The sequence below is a fragment of the Procambarus clarkii genome, chromosome 7 (assembly GCF_040958095.1).
Source record: "Procambarus clarkii isolate CNS0578487 chromosome 7, FALCON_Pclarkii_2.0, whole genome shotgun sequence".
Classification (NCBI taxonomy): domain Eukaryota; kingdom Metazoa; phylum Arthropoda; class Malacostraca; order Decapoda; family Cambaridae; genus Procambarus; species Procambarus clarkii.
The window spans coordinates 47,974,911-47,995,590 of NC_091156.1; the positions used below are offsets into that span (position 1 = coordinate 47,974,911).

The 20,680-nt window shown below is 43.1% G+C and overlaps 3 protein-coding genes across 3 annotated transcripts; 1 reads left to right on the forward strand and 2 right to left on the reverse strand.

Annotated features, from left to right (window-relative positions):
• Nucleotides 1-5,211: 5,211 nt before the first annotated feature.
• On the reverse strand, nt 5,212-10,124 carry LOC138358207 (uncharacterized). The gene is made up of 4 exons (XM_069315718.1): nt 9,911-10,124; nt 9,258-9,337; nt 7,895-8,048; nt 5,212-6,224 (listed from the first exon to the last, which is right to left on the reverse strand). The coding sequence occupies exons 1-4, from the start codon at nt 10,122-10,124 to the stop codon at nt 5,212-5,214; spliced, it is 1,461 nt and encodes a 486-aa protein (XP_069171819.1).
• A 227-nt stretch (nt 10,125-10,351) lies between these two features.
• On the reverse strand, nt 10,352-10,762 carry LOC138358210 (golgin subfamily A member 6-like protein 2). The gene has a single exon (XM_069315725.1). It carries the CDS (start codon nt 10,760-10,762, stop codon nt 10,352-10,354), a length of 411 nt encoding a protein of 136 aa, XP_069171826.1.
• Nucleotides 10,763-12,485: 1,723 nt separating this feature from the next.
• Nucleotides 12,486-13,043, forward strand: LOC138358214 (seminal vesicle major clotting proteins-like). The gene has a single exon (XM_069315731.1). It carries the CDS (start codon nt 12,486-12,488, stop codon nt 13,041-13,043), a length of 558 nt encoding a protein of 185 aa, XP_069171832.1.
• The last annotated feature ends 7,637 nt before the right edge of the window (nt 13,044-20,680 follow it).

Here is a 20,680-nt window from a genome sequence, read left to right on the forward strand (position 1 = left end):
TCTAATTGTGGGGAATGATCTTGCTGGTAATCGAGTTAAAAGAGATGACCACCCAATAATGCTAACTAAGCCAGAGGTGATTAGGGCATGAACAGATCCTAAGGACAAGGTAATGTACCCAGCATGTGCCGTGACCCAGTCAAAATCAGTCTCAAATATCGCAAACTCTCAATAATGTAAGTCAGGAGACAAAATTAGAGGTTAACAAATCAAATAGTGAAGTGGATCTTTGTGACACTATTATGGCCAAGTTGGAAGAAGCAGATGGGAACAGGATGGGGAGCACCTCCACCAAACCACCTAGGAAAACGGGTAGGGGAGAGTGTAGTCCAGTTACCACATCTGGCTCTTCAGACTTGAGATCAAAATCAAATTTTATTCATCAGCAAAGAACTGATCCTACATTGACTGACTTGCATAATAAGGCAGTAACTGAACTAGAAGCAGAATCGGAGGCTATGACTTATCACTAAAGAGGTGTCGATGCGGAAGTGAAGATGTAGGAGCTCACCTGTGTTACAAACTTGGGAGGTAGTTAATCAAGTGGTCCTACCGAGGGGTTATAGAGAAAAAGTGCTAAGTGTAGCCCATGATTCACCAATAGGCGGTCATCAGGGTATTGCAAAAACATATAATAAAATAAGCTAGTACTTTACCTGGCCTGGATTAAAGAAAGATGTCATCAAGTATTGTAATGAATGTCCAGTATGTATAAAAACTGGCAAACCAAACCAGGTAGTACCAAAAGCCCCTTTACCGCCAATTGTGGTGGCCGAGGAACCCTTTACCCATACTATTGTTGATGCAGTAGGCCCATTGCCTACAACCAAGAGTGGTAATATGTATATCATCACCATGATGTGTCAGACTACACGCTTTCCTGAGGCATTCCTGTGAGAAATGCTACAACGAAAGTGGTAGTAAGGCACATAATGAAATTTTGTACTATTTTTGGTTTACCAAAAGTAATACAGACAGATAATGGGGCTAATTTCACTTCCAAAGGTTTTCAGCAGTTTTGTGAGGAGTTTGGCATCCTCCATAAGACATCCACTACTTACCATCCGGAGAGCCAAGGTGCTTTGGAAAGGATGCACCAAACCCTTAAGCAAATGCTGAGAACCAGTTGCATGGAAACTGGCAGAGACTGGGATGATGATCTTCCACTGATGCTCGTGGCACTGAGGGATACTTATCAAGAGTCCCTGGGGTGTTCAACCAACTCATTAGTTTTTGGCCATGAGGTGGGAAGTCCACTAACCATCTTAAGAGATAAGTTGGTCGGAAATCCAAAGAGTGTTGTGCAGGTAACTATATTCATGACTTACAAGATAAGTTTAATAAAAACAGCGCTAAAGCCTTAATTCATCTTAAAGAAGCTCAAGGAAAAATGAAGGCACAGTACGATAAAAAGACAAAGCAACGACATTTTGAGGCAGGTGATAAAGTGGTGGTACTAATGGCACGACAGGGACCAACATTGTTGCATAGGTTCCAAGGTCCTTATACAGTGATAAAGAAACTCAGTCCCACCAATTATGTAATCCAGACACCTGATCTCAAGAGAAAGGAAATAGTAGTGCATGTGAATAGGATGAAACTAACACAGAAGGGAACTACCAATACCAACCAGGTGCTTAGTGTAGCCCATGTAGATGAGAATAATGGGGAATGTGATTTTAATAGTGTACCTAATGCTCATGTACCTTATTTTAGTAATGGGGAGTGGTTGGCTAATGTCCAGAAAATGGTGGAACATTTGTCATTAGAGCAGAAGGAGGACTTGGATCAGTTGCTGACTTCTCATGCAGACATCTTTGGCGATATTACCACCCAGACTACAATTATTCACCACGACATCGAGGTGACCGACAACCAACCAGTCAAGTCACACCCATATAGAGTCAACTCTACCAAGTTGAATCTCATCCGGAAAGAAGTCGACTACATGCTTCAACATGGATTGGTGAGACCTAGCAGCAGCAGTTGGAGTAGTCCTTGCATTTTGGTTCCAAAGAAGGATAGAACTCACAGGTTGGTCATTGACTACCGTAATCTAAATGTAATGACTGTTGATGATAACTTTCCAATACCTAGATTAGATGATTGTATTGACAGTGTTGGTAAAGCCAAGTTTGTAACCAAACTAGATTTGTCAAAAGGGTACTGGCAAATTCCTTTAACACCAAGAGCTCGGAAGATGAGTGCATTTATAACTGCAGAAGGGTTGTATGAATTCACTGTAATGCCTTTTGGGCTGAAAAATGCCCCAGCAACTTTCCAGCGTCTTATGAACTTAGTGTTAAAAGACATACCACAATGTAGAGCTTACTTGGATGATATTGTAATTTTTCACAATAATTGGGAGGACAATATGAAAGGTTTGGCTAAACTATTAAAATGCTTAAAGGAGGCTAATTTAACTGTAAACTTACATAAATGTACTTTTGCTAGAGCTAGTATTTCTTACTTAGGATATGAAGTGGGAAATGGGAAGGTGTTACCACTCAAAAATAAAGTAAATGATATATTAGAGTATCCAGTGTTGACTAGCAAGAAGGAGGTACAAAGATATCTAGGAATGTGTGCTTATTATAGGAAGTTCTGTAAAAATTTTGCAGCAATTGCAGCTCCTTTGACAAACTTGCTATTTAAAAATGTAAAGTTTAGATGGTCTCAGGAATGTCAGGATGCATTTACTAATCTAAAAGGAATGTTGTCATCTAGTCCAGTGTTAGCTACTCCTGACTACTCTAAGCAATTCAAACTATTTATAGATGCTTCGGACTGGGGTGCTGGTTCTGTGCTAATGCAAGAAGATGATGAGAGTATTAATCATCCAATACATTACTATTCTAAAACATTTACTAAATGCCAACAGAATTACTCCACAGTGGAGAAGGAGGCTTTATCATTATTACTAGCTGTTAAAAAATTTGACATTTATCTAACAGCCAATACTGTTGAAGTGTTTACTGACCACAACCCCTTAACATTTATTGCTAGCATGAAGAATTCCAACCAGAGAATATTACGGTGGTTTTTACTGTTGCAAGAGCACAATCTGGTCATCAAATATATTCCAGGAAAATGAAATATAGTAGCAGATGCACTTTCTAGATTGCCAAAACCTGGGGTGACTTAGGGTTGTACTACTGCACAGAGATGTATATATTCTTGTGTATCTAGTGTTTATTATATATCATTTACTGTTTCTTTACAATTACTATGAAATCTGTTTGAGGTGTTAATTTTATGTGAAAAAAAGTGAAATTCCTATAAGAATTTCTCTTTTTTTTTCTCCATGGCTTAGAAGGGGTGTTACGAACCTTACCTCCTGTGGAGGTTGGTTTCGGTTGTAAAATGTTGGTGGACACAGTGGCGAGTGTTTATTAGTATAAATCCCCAGCTGAGATCAGAGAGGCCGCGAGTCACCATTATTACTCCTCCCAGTAAAGTAGTGCCTTCTCAGCTGGAGATCATCAGAAATAATGTGAATTCGAATAGCTTAACTATGTAAGGGAAAAATGGACTCTATAAAAAAGTATGCTTGAGGAATATAGTAAATAAAATCATTAATGGGTTTGATAGCATACGTAAAGAATAGAGTATTAAGGGGCGATGATGCAGGAGAGGTGGACGCCATCTTGACTGAAGGGGGAGGTGTATCGCTGCCGACCGTTCCTGCTGTTTGAGGGGTTTTCTCTGGCCGTTCAGTCAGATAAGCCTATCCTTGTCTATATCCAGGGTTGCAAGATTGGGTAGAGCAATATTACAGAAATTGGAGAGGTTTTATAAGAGTCCAGGTTTCCTAGAGGCAAAAATATGTGTCGTTGGATGATAGCGGTTTGTGGCTGGGTGCATGACACCAGGAATGGGACAGTGAGCCATGGGATGGTCAGAGCCACTTGAGTTTATAATACATAGTCATCTTATGTTGTAAGGAAAACGCCTTGTTAAATGTATTCCTGTGTAACTTGTACGTATAAATTTGTGACTTGTGCACTAGGCTGTTTCCCTTACTCCTTTTACTCCCTAGACAACAGTGTAAGAACCACCACCACCAAATTCTCACTAGCTCCCTATGACAACAAAAACGTATCACTACTGATAACATCAGTAAGACACAGGCCGTGATATGGGGCTATGTGGTGTATGAGGTAGAGTATGGAATATGTGGATGAGAGTGGATGCGAGTAGTTGAATATGTATGGGTGTTTCCCGTAGAGTTCATCCTGTGCGTAGATAATAGTTTGATTAAAAGATGTGAGTATGTATTGCTATGTAGAGGGTGTGTGTAGGTGTGAGGGGTCCCAACATATGTGGATATATTGATGGGGTGGGGGGAAGGGTGAGGGGAGCTTCCCCTTGGCGGGAGAGTGTTTAGGGTCATTTGTGGTTTTTGCGGTTTTGAAGGCCATTATTTTTCTTCGAGGTATGGAGGTGTGTTTGGTGATGATCCATGAGGAGAATAGTTGTGCCATACATGGCAGGAAGTGTTAATAATTAAGTGTTTAATTAATTCATGAAGTGTTAATGAGCTGTTAATTCCAGTTGTGGCAATGATCGTTTCTTTAATGGTGCCACTCTGTCCTTTGATGTAAGCAAATTGGCTTGCCCATTTGAGACCAGGAAAGCTACTGTGCCATAAGCCTTTTCTTGAGGCATCACAGAATACATGTAGCTTAATTGGTTCCTTTTCATTTACTGTGTTCCTGAGGGAACTTGACAGACTCTAGGACACTTAAATCTTTCACTAACCCTTGCCATTTTTCTTGTAAGGTAGGTGTTAGAAGATCATCCCAGCCTATTTTTTGTTGCCAACATTCCTGCATTATCAACTTCCCATTAATTAAGATGGGACTTAATAGTCCCAATGGCTCGAAGGGTTTGCTGACTTGTGAGAGTAATTTTCTCATTGTTAGGTTGGTGGTATTTGGCTGCACCGACTTGATTGTCAACTGATCTGCTGTCATATCCCATTCGACGCCTAGTACTTTTGTCTTCTCAGGTACATGGTAATCGGGAAAATCATTTTCAATCAGTTGATTTAATTTGGCATTGTTGGAGATCCACGACTGGAGAGGCATATTTGCTCCCATTAATTCTTGATTGGCCTCATGGTATATGTTCAGCAGTTTACTCTGACTGTTGGTTGTTCCTTGGAAATTGTCTACATACAAGTTATTGCTAATTTCTGTTTTATTTGGGCTATTGGACTTTTTCAAGTGCATGTCTAAGGTAGCTTGAAGCAGAAATAGCGGAAGACGTGGTACCAAACAAAGCAGACGCAAACCTGTAAGTGATTAATTCACTGTTTGGATCATTAGGATCCTTGATCCACAGGAACTTTATATAGTTACGGTCTTCTTCTTGGAGACCTAGCCAAAGGAAAGCTTTACTGATGTCTGCCGTGTATGCGTAAGTTCCGATGTGGAACTTTAACAGCACATCGTATAGCCTTTGTGTCAGGTTAGGGCCAGTTTGAAGGCAGTCATTTAAGGAAACACTACTCTGCTTTGTCTTAGCACTGCAATTAAATACTCTCCGTAGTTGGGTAGTAGCTGAATTTTTCAGTACAGGGTGGTGTGGCAGGTAGTGTCCTTCCTTTGGGTTATCATTTGTGACAACTTCGATAAATTTGTCATCGAGTTGCTTCTTGATTATTTTATGGTACAATTTCAAGTTCTCAGGATGTCTTTGTAAGAGCAACACCTGTGACCTTAATTGGTTTTGTGCCATAAAATGGTTGACGGGTAGCTGAGGGTGATTCAGCTTCCATGGTAACTTGACCCAGTATTGAATATCTCTGTAGATAACTGAGTCCAGGTATTGTTTGTAAGTCCAGTCATCATCTGGACTAGGTTGTTCAGGGACAATGCCTAGAGTTGCCAGGTCCAATAGTTTATGTACAGGGGAAACAAGCTCATCCTCGGACATGTCTCTGAATTGTAGTAGAGACTGTGCTCCTAGTAATGCAACCATTACTGGGTTGGCATGTTGGTAGTCTACAGGTGTGGGTTGCTTCAGCTGTAATACTGGGCCTGTTAGCAAATAGCCACCTGCAGATGGTAACAGGTTCATTCCCTGTTTTTCATCCTTTCCTTTGATAAACTTATGGTAGACATCTGATCCCATAAGGATTCCAGAATTGGAGAGGTTGTCTAACGTGATTTTCTCAGCCAATTTGATTCCCTTTTCTTCCAGGAATTTGGCTGTTGTCCCTAGACCATACACATATAGGTCTGATGGGAATCAATCTACTACAAGAGGTTGTATCGTTCGGACATAACCGCCTAAACGTACTTTAAGTTGTACTACCTTGAAGACTTGGGCTCCTGAAGTAGTCAGGAATCCAGCTATGTCTATTCGTGTCTCTTGAACAGGTTTGAGTTTCAGGGCATCTACCAACTCCTTTGAGATAAAAGTCATTTGGGATCCTTGGTCAAATAATCCGTGTATGGTGACCTTGAACTTTCCATTTTAATGATCAATTGAGCAGTGGGTAGAGCTGATTTATGATCAGACCTTGTTGACAAAATACTTATGTCAGGTAGTATGGTACAAAGCTGAACTGAAGCAGAAGTTCCTTCCTCCACCTGTGGTTTGGGAGACTATGTACTTGAGTCTCAACAAAGTGCTGTATGGTGTTGACCCTTATTGCATCTATTGCAGGAGCGCATTTGAGTTGCACAGGTGTCAGAATTATGTGACCTTATACACCTGGTGCATTTACGTAACTCCTTGAGTCATTTTATACGGGTAGAACGATCAGGGTAAGCTTTGCAGGTGTACATGGTATGTTGTTCTTCACAGAACACACATGGCATCCAGACATTAATAGCATCTTGGGGAGTCACCGTTTTGGGTGACACATTAACTGTAGGTTTAGAGGGACCCACTGCATATGTGCCCACACTGCCCTTGTTTCCACTTTGGGGAGGGGGAAGTTGTTTTAGATTTATTTGGAGTATTGTTTGTACTCTGTTGCTTACTATTAGTGGTCAAAGAAGGCTTAGATGTCATTTTCCATCAGTATTATCTCGTTGTCTTTCTATGATGGAACGCAAACCTTCTGTTATCTCCTTTACTGTTAGAGAAGATTTGTTATATAAGACAAACAACTTATCCAGTACATCACTGGGTTATTTGCATCTCATATGGACTTGGATTATCCAGTCCGATTCATCCTGATTCACTTTATTCTTAAGCGTCTTGAGCAAGGACTCAAGCTCCACTCTAAGGACTTGGAGTGAATCAGCTGATCCATCTGGAGCGGAAATATCTAACAGTTTCTAGGTTAGAAGTCTGATAGTCATTTCTGGCTTAGCATAATTATCCTATATATAAGGAGCTGTACTGCGCTATCATAACCATCATCAGTGAAGGTCAAATTACAGACCACTTTTAACGCTGCATCCTTTAAGACAACTTGTAAATATGTAAATTTTGTGGTCTTTGCTATAGTGGTATTAGAATCCACTGAATGTAACAAATTTGTTCCAGAAGTTATCCCAACTCTCGTCCTCAGTCCCAGAGAAAGTTGGGAGACTAAGTGATGGTAATTTGACTTCTAGTTGTGTCGGGTTTTGGGAAGCTGTGGCTGCAATGTTTGTAGTGGCCTTCTGTATGGCTATTAACTTTACAAAGTGTTGTAACTTTGTTTGTATTTCATCTTCATAATCTGTATTTTCTTGTACTACAGCTTCCCTTGCATCTTGATCTATGTTAGTAGCAGCAAGTACATCCTGATATTTCTGGTTTTGCACTTGTACATGCTGATATTAGCTCTGTGCAACCTTATGATGGCCTTCCAGTTCTACATAATCAACTGGAGTTCGATTACATAAATCATCACATTTTTTTATCTGTCGGGTTAAGTGGCCCTTCATACCAGTGAGGGTCGCTTTTACATTTTTGGCAGTAGACATGATGGCTGTATTTGCTAGCTGTGCTGCAGATGTACTAGTGCTAAGCCTTCTTGGACGTTGATTTGGACTGTTTCTAGCACTTGAGCTAGTTGAGCTACTAGTTTCCAAACTAGAGCTCTTTATCATTTAAAATACACATTATATAATCATACACACTATAATTTGAGTGGTAACCTTGTATCAATGCTGGATTTACCTTAAGTTGGCTCCTCAATTATCACTCTTAGTTGGTACAGAGACACAGATTAACACTCAAAGGTGAAACGATTATAGTTAAATTATTATTATAGTTATGGTAATATTATGTACACAACACAACTCGGGTTGTCTTAAGAAACTGAATAAAAATATTTGCTTGCTAGGTTGAAAAATAGGTTCAACTCTAGACATGTGTAAATTCTTACCCTTACACCAGGTTAGCACAATAAATTAGACTAAGTTGCTGTACAACACCAGCGTAAAATATCCTACTCTTCTGTAAGATTTGTTTGTAAATAATGTGACATGCAGCAATTGTTACAGTAGTGGTGTAAATATTATGTAATATTTATGTAAACACTTAAAATTATATATACATATATGAGTAAATTAATTAGCCTCTTATCAACCTCGTGTAATGAAATGCACAATTGTTATTTTGTTTCAGACCTCAGAAAAATAATAGTGCTTGTTGTAAGTTCTGTTCACTTGGTAGCAGAGATTGAAAAAGTTAGGCAAGAAAATTGTATAGCAGTGTCTTCTTGCAATATTTAATTAATATGTATATATGTGTAATTATTGCACTAATGTTTATATAGATCCTAATCAGGATCTTGTATCTAGCTTCAAAGGACCAAAATTTTATGGGAAAATCCTAGCAAGCTTTAATTGTTTTTATTCTGTGAATATTAAAATATTTACTTTATTTTTATTTTTTTAATTGACTTTAATATTATATTATTTTTATTTGATTATTTTTCTTCTGAGTTAGTTCTTAGTTCTTAGTTAGATAGTAGTGGACTCTATATATTCTAATTCAGCCTGCAAAAATATTTCACACACAGTTGGGGGAGACAATTTGTAGCTTAAACCACTTGGAGGTGGATCCTTCCTAAACTACAAATTGTTTATCTAGTCCTTGATATATGAATTATAAATCATACCAAATATGGTGGTCTAATCTACTGTAATTATACTTATAGTTACTCTATTAACACTATAAAATAAAAGGTGGCCTTAGCTGATACTGTTGGTGGGGCCTGCTAAGGCTGTGTAATTGTAGCATCAGAATTAGGTGTGGCCCTGTGCCTCAGAGTGCCACATAATGGCGGCGGTCTGGAGGCCTACAAGGCTTGATGTACAGTTAGTGGCTGCAATCACAGTTATATTGGTCTTCTCAGATACTTGTAACTCCAACTCACAATTACCTGCCGAGTGTAAGGAATTAATTATAGTTCCCTAAACATATAAGTACAGGTATGAGATAGAATATGTGTGTGTAATGCTGAGTAAACTCACTTTGTTTGGGGATTTAATCCTACGTCTTAACGAGATTTCCTGCAATAAAATGCCATAGAAATGCAATAGAAATATAAAAAATTGTTCATCCCTTTGTTCATGAGATCTTCGGTTGGGCGAATCGTAGAGGATCCTGTGTCGAAGCTCAGAGAAAGAAAATTTATGTGTTGTAAAATTTGTCAGAGAGTGCTTCTTCACAATGTTTACAAGTTGTTGCATGTACGTGACGACGCCCTAGGGGGAGACGTCCTAAAATATTTGGTGGTTCTATTTATGATTAAGGAATAGAGTGTTAAGCTATATTCCTGGTGTTGGAAATTATTTTCAGTCCTAGTGAACACTTTTTTTATTAAGTTTAAATACTAAACTGAGGTTTAAAAAGAGCTGAGATATATAATATACTTCTTGTATGACGTCACAGAATACCTGTTCTCATTTTCTTTAATGGGTAACTTATGTTATTATGTGCGTCATGGCATCACCACCAGCCATTGCATCACGACCAGCTATGGCGTCACCACCAGCCATGGCGTCAACACCAGCCATGGCATCACCACCAGCCATGGGGTCACCTCCAGTCATGACATCATCACCAGCCATGGCGTCACAACCAACTATTGCGTCACAACCAGCCATGGAATCACCACCAGCCATGTCGTTACCACGACAAGCCATGACATCGTCAACATTAGCCATGTCGTTACCACCAGCCAAGGCATCGTCAACACCATCCTAGGTATCGTCACTACCGGCCATGCCATCGTCACCACCAGCAATGCCATCGTCACCACCAGCCATGGAATCGTCACCACCAGCCATGGCATCACCACCATCCATGGCGTCACCACCACCCATTGCGTTACCACTAGCCATGGCATCATTACCAGTCATGGTGTCACCACCAGCCATGGTGTCAACACCAGCTATGGTGTCACCTCCAGCGTGGTATCATCACCATCAGCCATGGCATCACCATTAGCTATGGTGTCGCCACTAGTTATGGTGTCATCACCAGTCATGGTGTCACCACCAGCCATGGCATCATCACCAGCCATGGCGTCACCACCAGCCATAGCATCGTCATCACCAGCTACAGCATCACCACCATCCATGGCGTCATCATCAGCCATGGCGTTATCCCCAGCCATGGGGTCATCACCACCAGCCATGGCGTCACCACCACCAGCCATGGCGTCACCACCAGACATGGAGTCATCACCAGCAATGACGTCATCACCAGGCAAGGCATCACCATTAGCTATCGAGTCACCACCAGCCATGGCGTCACTACCAACAATGGTGTCACCACCAGCTATGACGTTATCACAAGCCATGGTGTCATTACCAACTATGGTTGCGTCACTTGCCATGGCATCACCACCAGCCTCGAATCACTAAATACACACAGGTGGTACTTACTCGTTTGTACAGCCGGCACTCACGCCCACACACGTCCTACCATACACTGGCGCACTGCTTGTAGGTGGCTAACACAGGCAAATACGAAGAGTTCCCGGATTCTGCCTGTTCCCACGGATTAACGTCATCGTTGGTGGCTCATGGAGATGTATTAGTAGCTACCGCCACTTTGCCTTTACTCAGCTGGCCGACTGAGCAAAGATTATGTCTAACACAGGCGATGGCTGGATGCAGAATGCCTACAATACAGCTAGGTTCAGGCATGGTGTCAGCTTCCCGGTCCACCCTTCCTGGCTTCCTGGCCCCCTTGTGGAGGACTGGCTTCCCGGCCCCTTTGAGGAGGACCGGCTTCCCGGCCCCTTTGAGGAGGACCGGCTTCCCGGCCCCTTTGAGGAGGACCGGCTTCCCGGCCCCCTTGACGAGGACCGGCTTCCCGGCCCCCTTGACGAGGACCGGCTTCCTGGCCCCCTTGACGAGGACCGGCTTCCTGGCCCCCTTGACGAGGACCGGCTTCCTGGCCCCCTTGTGGAGGACCGGCTTCCCGGCCCCTTTGAGGAGGACCGGCTTCCGGGCCCCTTTGAGGAGGACCGGCTTCCGGGCCCCTTTGAGGAGGACCGGCTTCCCGGCCCCCTTGACGAGGACCGGCTTCCCGGCCCCCTTGACGAGGACCGGCTTCCCGGCCCCCTTGACGAGGACCGGCTTCCTGGCCCCCTTGACGAGGACCGGCTTCCCGGCCCCCTTGACGAGGACCGGCTTCCCGGCCCCCTTGACGAGGACCGGCTTCCCGGCCCCCTTGACGAGGACCGGCTTCCTAGTCCTCCTCAAACGAATCAATCAAAGAAAGGCATATAGAGGTCTACCTCCTTGGCCAATCACAGCCTAGCTTCCTTGGCCCTCAAGGAGGCCTCCAAGTTGGCCGCCTGCGTTGCTATGGGGACAGAGCGGGTGGCGGTTGGCTCACGCCCCCTCAGCTACTCCGGTCTGTCATACCATTTCCATGTCATACCTGTACTTATATGTTTAGGGAACTATAATTAATTCCTTACACTCGGCAGGTAATTGTGTGTTGGAGTTACAAGTATCTGAGAAGACCAATATAACTGTGATTGCAGCCACTAACTGTACATCAAGCCTTGTAGGCCTCCAGACAGCCGCCATTACGTGGCACTCTGAGGCATAGGGCCACACCTAATTCTGATGCTACAATTACACAGCCTTTGCATTCTCCACCAACAGTATCATCTAAGGCCCCCTTTTATTTTATACTGTAGATAGATTAATTATAATTACAGTAGATTAGACCACCATATGGTATGATTTTAAATTTATATATCAAAGACTAGGTAAACAATATGTGATTTAGGAAGGATCCACCTCTAATTGGTTTAAGCTACAAATTGTCCCCACAACTGTGTGTGAAATATTTTTGCAGGCTGAATTAGAATATATAGAGTCCACTACTAACTAACTAAGAACTAAGAACTAAATCAGAAGAAAAATAATCAAATAAAAAAATATAATATTAAAGTCAATTAAAAAATAAAAATAAAGTAAATATTTTAATATTCACAGAATAAAAACAATTAAAGCTTGCTAATATTTTCCGCAGGTGGTCATGCCATTGCTGGTGGTGACGCCATGGCTGGTGGTGACGCCATGGCTGGAGGTGACGCAATGGCTGGTGGAGACGCCATTAATGGTGATGACGTCATGGAAAGTGATGACACCATGGCTGGTGATGACACCATGTCTGGTGATGACTCCATGGCTGGTGGTGATGCCATGGCTGGTGGTGACGCAATGGCTGGTGGAGACGCCATTGCTGGTGGTGACGCCATGGCTGGTGATGACGCCATGGCTGGTGGTGACGCAATGGCTGGTGGAGACGCCATTAATGGTGATGACGCCATGGAAAGTGATGACACCAGGGCTGGTGATAACTCCATGGCTGGTGGTGATGCCATGGCTGGTGGTGACACCACGGCTTGTGATGGCTCCTTGGCTGGTGTTGACTCTATGGCTGGTGGTGACGCAATGGCTGGTGGTGACGCCATGAATGGTGATGACACAATAGCTAGGGATGATTTCATTGCTGGTGGTGGCGCAATAGCTGGTGGTGACGCAAAGGCTGATGATGACGCAATGGCTGGTGGTGATGCCACCAGTTTTGAGTTCAGATATGAAGGGAAGGCATAGTACAGTTCTACTAGTGTTGGAAGCAGGTTTAGGATGAAAGAAATTGTTGATGACATTTTTGCTTTATGGCCTCATGACCTTAATCTTTTCCAGCCTTTCCTCGCCTCTCTTAACAATCTGGCTCCTTCTATCCATTTCAAAGTTGAGTGGGAATCTAATTCCCTCCTTCCTTTTCTTGATGTTCATGTTCACAGCTCTGTGTCTGGGTTCTCTTTCTCTGTCTACCGTAAACCCATGCATAGTGGCATGTACATTCACTTCTTTTCCTACCATCCTCCTTCTGTTAAGAAAAGTATCCTCGTCTCTCTGTTCCTCCGCGCTCTATGCATCAGCGACCCTCAGTTTCTTGATTCTGAAATTGCCTTTATCTACAAATCCTTCTCTCGCCTTGGTTATCCTTTGCATTTCATCAACTGTGCCTACTCTCAAGCTAAACGAAATTTCTTTCATCCTAAACCTGCTTCCAACACTAGTAGCACTGTAGTATGCCTTCCCTTCATATCTGAACTCAAAACTTTTACCAATACCTTTCGTCCTCTTGACATTAAACTCGCCTTTCGACAAACTAACACACTTCGTAGCAATCTAGTTCACACTGCTCCTCCTGCTTCTAATGCTGCTGGCGTCTACTCTATTTCCTGTTCACCTTGTCCTCTCCAATACTTTGGCGAAACTGGCCGTACACTGAATGACAGACTTAAAGAACACAAGAGAAGTGTTAAGTCTGCAGACACTAAAAATGCTCTCTTCTGCCATGTGAGGGATTCTAATCATCCCATTGATTGGTCTTCCTCCAAAATAATCTTTCCTGCCTCTACTCTACACAGGCGCCGTCTTGTAGAATCGGCTCTTATACACAATGTACCCAACATGAACTTGAGTCCTGGCTTTGTTGCTGTGGACTCTTCCCTTTCACAGTATATACTCAAATGCTCTAATCTTTCTAACAAACGTGACTTAACACAAGCTTACCCTTTCCATTTATCTTTCTTTCTCTTTCCATTTCTTTCTCTCTTCTCCCCTTTTTCTGTTCATTGTCTTCTCCTACGCTCCCTTGCTATCCTCTTCCTATTCCTATTACTATCTCCTTTGGTGGTTATAATAGGAGCTGCCTCGTATGGGCCAATAGGCCCTCTGCAGTTCTCATTAGTACTACTATCCCCTACACCTTACTTTCCTCCTCAGCTCTCTCTTGCCTATTTATTGCCTATCTCTACCTCCTCATCATAACGGCCGACTCGTCTTTTGGCCTCAGAATGTATTCTCCTTTGAGATTAGGTTTTGCCCTGACCTGGAGCTGGGGGTACTCTTTTTCCAGGTCCTCTACAGTAGCGTAGGAAGACTTACCTTCCGTGTGCTGCACTTTGAAGACCGGAAACGTAGATCTAGTCTGAGGCGCTGGGAGAGCTGGAGAAGCTGGAGAGATTAATGGGCGATGGGTCGTCATGGAGTGGCTTGTCCTGTTAGCCTTAGTCACGTGATGCCACTCGCCGTCACTTTCGGAACTGGTGTCCATTATCGATGGTCTTTTCCTACTCTGAGCAGCATTGCTGGATCGATTATAAGTCAATTGGAATTCCATGATGAAATTTCAAATGATCACTTGTGGAGTGGTCTGGTGAGTGAAGGACGTGACGTCTGGTGAAATAGCAGTTAGGCTATATAGACTACGTCTAGGTTACAGATGCAACTGGGAGATTGGTGAACCCCGACAGAGAGAGTGCATCTTCTGCCAAACTGTCACAGAAAAGCCATTACTTCACTATCTTCTGGAATGTGAAGCAACCAATGACCTTAGAAGAGCTTTAAGAGTTCCTGAATCATGCAGTGGCCACCCTGAAGCCATCAACACAGCCACTCTCCTGGTCAACAAAGGTGTCCAGCAGCTGGACACCCTCATAAAGACTGTGAAGCAGTATCCTCCCCCACGATAACAGCTTGATGGTTAAATGCAACCTCAGAACACTGGGAAAAAAAATTGTACCACTTACGGGCTATTCATGCCCGTGCCACCTCTTGGGTGGCTTAATCTTTATCATCATCATCATCTCCTCATCACAATCGACTTGAGAATGGTCCAGGACGGACCGAAACGTCGTCGTCCCTTCAACTTCTAGTGTGTGGTCTGGTCAACATACTTCAGCCACGTTATTGTGACTCATCGCCTGTATATCAATCCTGCCTAACTTGTCAAAAATATTTGAAAAACTAATCTACAAGCAGCTTTACTCTTATCTAGCCAAACACAATATACTTAGCTCTTGTCAATATGGCTTCAGACCCCAAAAAAGCACTAACGATGCACTTATTAGTATGATTAACTTGATTCATGCAGCACTTGATAAAAAAGAGTACCCTGTTGGGTTATTTGTGGACCTGCGTAAGGCTTTTGACACTGTCAACCACCAAAACCTTCTTCTTAAAATACATCATTATGGAGTCAGAGGACACTCCCAGCAATCCCTCAAATCTTACCTTACTGACAGGCTTCAGTAAGTTTCTGTGAATAATTCAATTTCTCCCACCCTACCCATCAACATCGGTGTTCCTCAGGGCAGCATACTTGGCCCTCTCCACTTTCTCATCTACATTAATGATCTTCCAAATGCCTCCCAACACCTCAAACCAATTCTATTTGCTGACGACACAACTTTCATTTACTCCAGTCCTGACCCCCTTGCTCTGAATGCTACAGTAAATACTGAGCTAAATAAAGTACATCTTTGGCTAGCTGCCAACAAACTCACCCTTAACATTGACAAAACTTTCTATATTCTGTTTGGCAATAAATCCTCTAATCAAATAAATCTCAAAATAAACAATACCCAAAGTTGTAACAAATTAGATGGCAAATTCCTTGGCGTTCTCATTGACCTCAAGCTGAATTTCCAGGGACACATTCTAAACATATCAAAAAAAGTTTCAAGAACTGTTGGCATTCTTTCTAAGATCAGATATTATGTACCACGCCCTGCCCTGGTGACTCTCTCTATTACTCCCTCATCTCTCCATATCTCAACCATATCATATGTGCTTGGGGTTCTACTACCCAAAATCTTTTACGTCCTCTAATTACTCAACACAAAGCTGCTATTAGGACAATATCAAACTCTGGCCACAGACATCACTTGGTTCCCCTACTCAAATCTCTGAATATGTTAGATATTAAGTCGCTGCACATTCTTTCATGTGTATTATAAATATATATAAAACGCTGAACTGTAATGCCAATCCTGACCTCAAAAGCATCATTGAAGGTTGTAACAGAACCCATGAGCACCACACCAGTAATAAATACAGTTTTGATATTCCAAGAGTACGAATTAATCAAACTAGAAATGATCTACAAGTCAAGGGACCCAGTGTGAGATTTTTTTCTACGCCTACCTCACTTAGGAGGTGGACTACAAGTTTAAAGGCTGCTCACGGCAGTTAAGCATGAGTCCAATAGATAAAGGAAAAGCGGGAGCAAACCGCCAGGCCTCCACCACCAGGGGTGAAAACATGTCCACAATAGGCCGCTGGCTCCTCCTAGTTAAACAGGACGTTAAAACTAATAAAGGGTAACCGACGGGTTCTCACAATCAAATATTTATATTTGATGTGGCGCTATGAATTTGAATTCGAATTCCCAAGAACAGCCGCCTTATCAAGATCACATCAACATTTAATAATATGCAGAAATATGGTGGAATAATATGGTTGAAGGGTTGACAACAAAGACCGTTTCTATAACATAACAATTTATTAATAACAAGAGACTAACTACTACATTACCGAGTTTACGTTACGTTAATGTCCATCCAGTGGCACGATAACAAACAGCTAAATAGCAACCCTTGCTGTGAGGCTGCATACTGAACTAACATGAACACAGGTGTGCCCACTGATGACGCAATATTGCAAATCAAAGAAAAATATCACAGACTAAGTTACACCACAGCGAATGGTTACGTTATTGTCCATCAAGTGGCATTTGCAACACAGCTATTCAACAGTCCCCCCAAGAAGTGACAGCAGGCTCCATCTTGCTGACACTTCGGGCTGACAACATGAACTAACTAAACAAATGAAGGATATCCACTGAAGACACAAGCATGCAATCAATAGTGTCTCGGTTTCCCTGACAGCTACTATAATCACAAGCTTAGGAGTCCTCCCTCCCCTCAGGAGAGACCCACGTAACTAGGTGGATAGTCCAACAGTGACTCCCCCTATCACAACCCAGTGTGAACACTCTTTGCAACTCCCTACAAGGAGTTGCACTGTAAACAGTGAACAAAGACAAGCAAGGCGGGATTCTGGGACACAGCTCCACAAATCCCTAGATTACTCTACTCTCGTCACCAGACGACAACCAAAAGAAATTGCCTTAAGTGATTAATTACGTTAATTGACTGATCACAGCAGTCAGCAACAAAGAACTACGGTAATCACAAACAATTGTCTCACACTAGACAACAACATGATGATACTCTACGTTAAATCCTCAACACTTGTTTCTCTCAATACAGGGTCATCTCTGTTAACAATAACTCAAACTCTTATATTACATCACACTTGACTCCTAGCAAGTATTCAGTGAGTAATTCTCAATTAAGGTCAAACGGACCACTAATTACATCCCCATTGAGTTACGTTAACTAAGCCTACCCTAACTTGGTAGCTTCTCAACAGTCTGTGTCAAAAAATTACTAGTGAGTGTTAATTACCCTAATTAGCTCCGAGCAATTAATTAACTGTCACCAGGACCGATAATTAATCATCCATAAATACGTCTCACTCCGCACTGCCTAAGCAGGTCTCATCAAACACTGTGAATTCACGGGAAAGGAGTTAATTACCCCTAATTAACAAGAGTGCCATTAATCCACTGTCCTCAGACAGGATATGATTAATACAACGATTTATGCTAGCTCCATGACCGCGCTTTACCGAGTCATCCGAGCCCTCCAGACCTTAATTACTCCACTAATTAACATGAGCCACTAATTGCTATACCCCAGAAAGGTAATTAGTCTCGAGCAAATTATGTTAACACAAATATTGACAGATCCTCTCCCACTACGTGAATTCATGATGAGAAGGCTAATTACATAATTAGCTAGAGTGGTCAATTAGTTGTCACATGGACAATTAATTGCTCCCGAGACGTATCTCACTCAAGCTCAACACTGTTTTTTCTCATAACAGCCCTCACTCACTCAACAATAAGTGTGCACCCCTTATCCAGTTAATTCCCCAATTATTAACTCACTGAATCCTTAAGTCCTCAACACAACTTAAAGAAACAAAGTAACCCCAGTGTTACATAGGTCACACTACAATGGCATGCAACAACACAAATGCACTGCCCACATACGGTTGCGGCTACTGCAACTCGTTAATTACTGTGCCCACACAATAATGACACACAGTTGTGCAACAACAAGAGTATACCAATATTACTGCCCCCCTTTTCTTGCAACCGTTGTAAAGGACTACTGTGAACACACACTTACCTCAGCAAGGCAATTAACCAATCAACTGCCTGCTCTCATTAAGTACTGTGAATTCCCCTGAATAATCCTAGAGGTCCCTTAAACCCTCAACACAGCTCCCAGGGCAGCAATATCATATAAACTGATAACAACACTGCACAAACCTGCAACATAATGATGCCGTCAGCATACCCCACATGCTAATGACATCATTAGGCAATCAGTCAGCAATCACATCTACTGACTCACCACACAACACAGTACATTAACATGCATATGAACATATAGAAATGGCATTCACATAATCAATGAAAATTATATCATCAGGTAAATGTATGTCTAACTACACAGACCTCAGGGTACCCACTAACATCCCTGCAACCTGGCCTGCCTACCTCTAATGATACAATATATATGCAGTACTCTATGGCATTAATCAAGTCTGAACGATTATATAGAATCGACAGGCTGGATCACTTATATGGTAAATCTCTACACTGACCGGTACATACTCGAGTCAGTCTACACACTTATATACATCATGATACTACAGTGTGGTCCCGTGTACAACATCTATCTCCAGGTGCCGCCCTACCAGTCACCTGGACGTGCTACAGACAGCTGTCTCTCAGCTGCTTCCCTAGCCTGGCAGGGCTATGAGACAACTCTTACCAGGAATTTCCACCGGTACTCATCACACTGTACACAATGATAATTGTACTCACGTCTAACCTCCTCATTTCACTCATTTCCCAGGTCACCACCACTCTGGCTGTCAACACTTAGCTTGCTCCTCGTGCGTCGACAAGATGTGGCCCTAGGCTGTCCCGGGAAAGTGGCCAAGTGGCCCAAGGGGGTGGCCAAGGCATGTGGCCACCGCGTGGCCCACAGCGCCCCTCCCGAGCTGAGAGAGGGGGGGGGGGGGATGTAGCGGGCAGGCGGGTTGGCCGAGCCGGGCGGCCTGGGGTTGGCCTGAGGGTGGCCCCCGGGCATACCCACGTGGATGGGGAATCACCAACAACTCCATCAAACTAGAGCCTGCCTTGCTCCACACTGACGCCGCCTGGCGGAATTCAAAGTCCCACAGGGGCCTGTAATCTCACCACAATTACACTTGGAGGCCCTGCCTGTATTCCGCCAATTGTCCATCAACACTAGACAGGTTATTTAAACCACCTGTTACACCATGAGGCTCTGCCAGCTGCCTCATGGGTGCCCACTGTCTCTGAGGCTATTTTACTGGTCCTTCCGTACCTCATCGGCCCCAAATTTCACGAAAATTGGGCCTAGACACAACCCGGGATGGCAGGAGTGCCAGTCCTGCTGGACAACACGGTAACGTCCGCGATTAACGGAGGTGGAGGGGGAAAACTCCCCCCCCCCCTCCACCCAACTACGTCCTCGTCCACCTGCTACCCTGCTCAAACTGACGATTTCGCGGGCCAAGGAAACTCAAAATGCCCAAACCTCCTCCCCTACTTTGTCTTGACCAATCAGCACGAAGCCAGCACTGTTCCCTCGTGCCGCTACCAATCACAGCCGTTCGCGCCAAAACACAGCTCAGAGCAGACATGCCTACCCCAATCACAGGCCTCACTCACCCTCAGGCGTCCCGTGACGTCACAAGGAGAGGAGGCCTAAGACAGTGGCGCACTGTCTCACATGGTGGGGGGGGGGGGGGAAACGTTCACCCCACTCTCCCCCCACCTCTAACAGTTTGAGTCAAGTACCTCACATACCACTTCACTCTCACCTCCTCATCCTATTTCACAGAAACAGGAAAATCTCTGTAATTATCTCTACAGAGCAATCACAGACTTCTACCCAGTCCCAAACAACAGTCCTTAACATAAGCTTTCATTCAACACCCCACAAGTATATGTTAGTTTGAAAGATTCAGTTTCTAGAGTCCCTAGAGCGACTAGCCTAATCTAGAAACTAGGAAAACTAGCTGAGGGAATCTAGATTCCCTCACATCCAGAATGTGGAATGACCTTCCCAACCATGTTAAAGACTGTACCTCTCTCAACCAATTTAAGATAAAAACGAAGCACTACCTAATAAAATCCCTGTAACCTACCTTATCCCTCTATTGTCAACCCATGTTTGTTAAAAAAAAAAACGCTCTTTGTCGACCTAATTGTTATTTGTGCTGCT

Bases quoted from the DNA above. Each gene is read 5' to 3' on its own strand.
- LOC138358210 (XM_069315725.1), bottom strand. From the start codon at position 10,762: ATGGCTTGTGATAACGTCATAGCTGGTGGTGACACCATTGTTGGTAGT.
- LOC138358214 (XM_069315731.1), top strand. From the start codon at position 12,486: ATGGCTGGTGGTGACGCCATGGCTGGAGGTGACGCAATGGCTGGTGGA.
- LOC138358207 (XM_069315718.1), bottom strand. From the start codon at position 10,124: ATGGCTAATGTTGACGATGTCATGGCTTGTCGTGGTAACGACATGGCT. The intron at 8,049-9,257 runs GTAGGCCTCCAG...TAAATGATAAAG, and splicing joins CTAACTGTACATCAAGCCTT to AGCTCTAGTTTGGAAACTAG. The intron at 6,225-7,894 runs GTATGAAGGGCC...TGTATGGTCTAG, and splicing joins TGTAAAAGCGACCCTCACTG to GGACAACAGCCAAATTCCTG.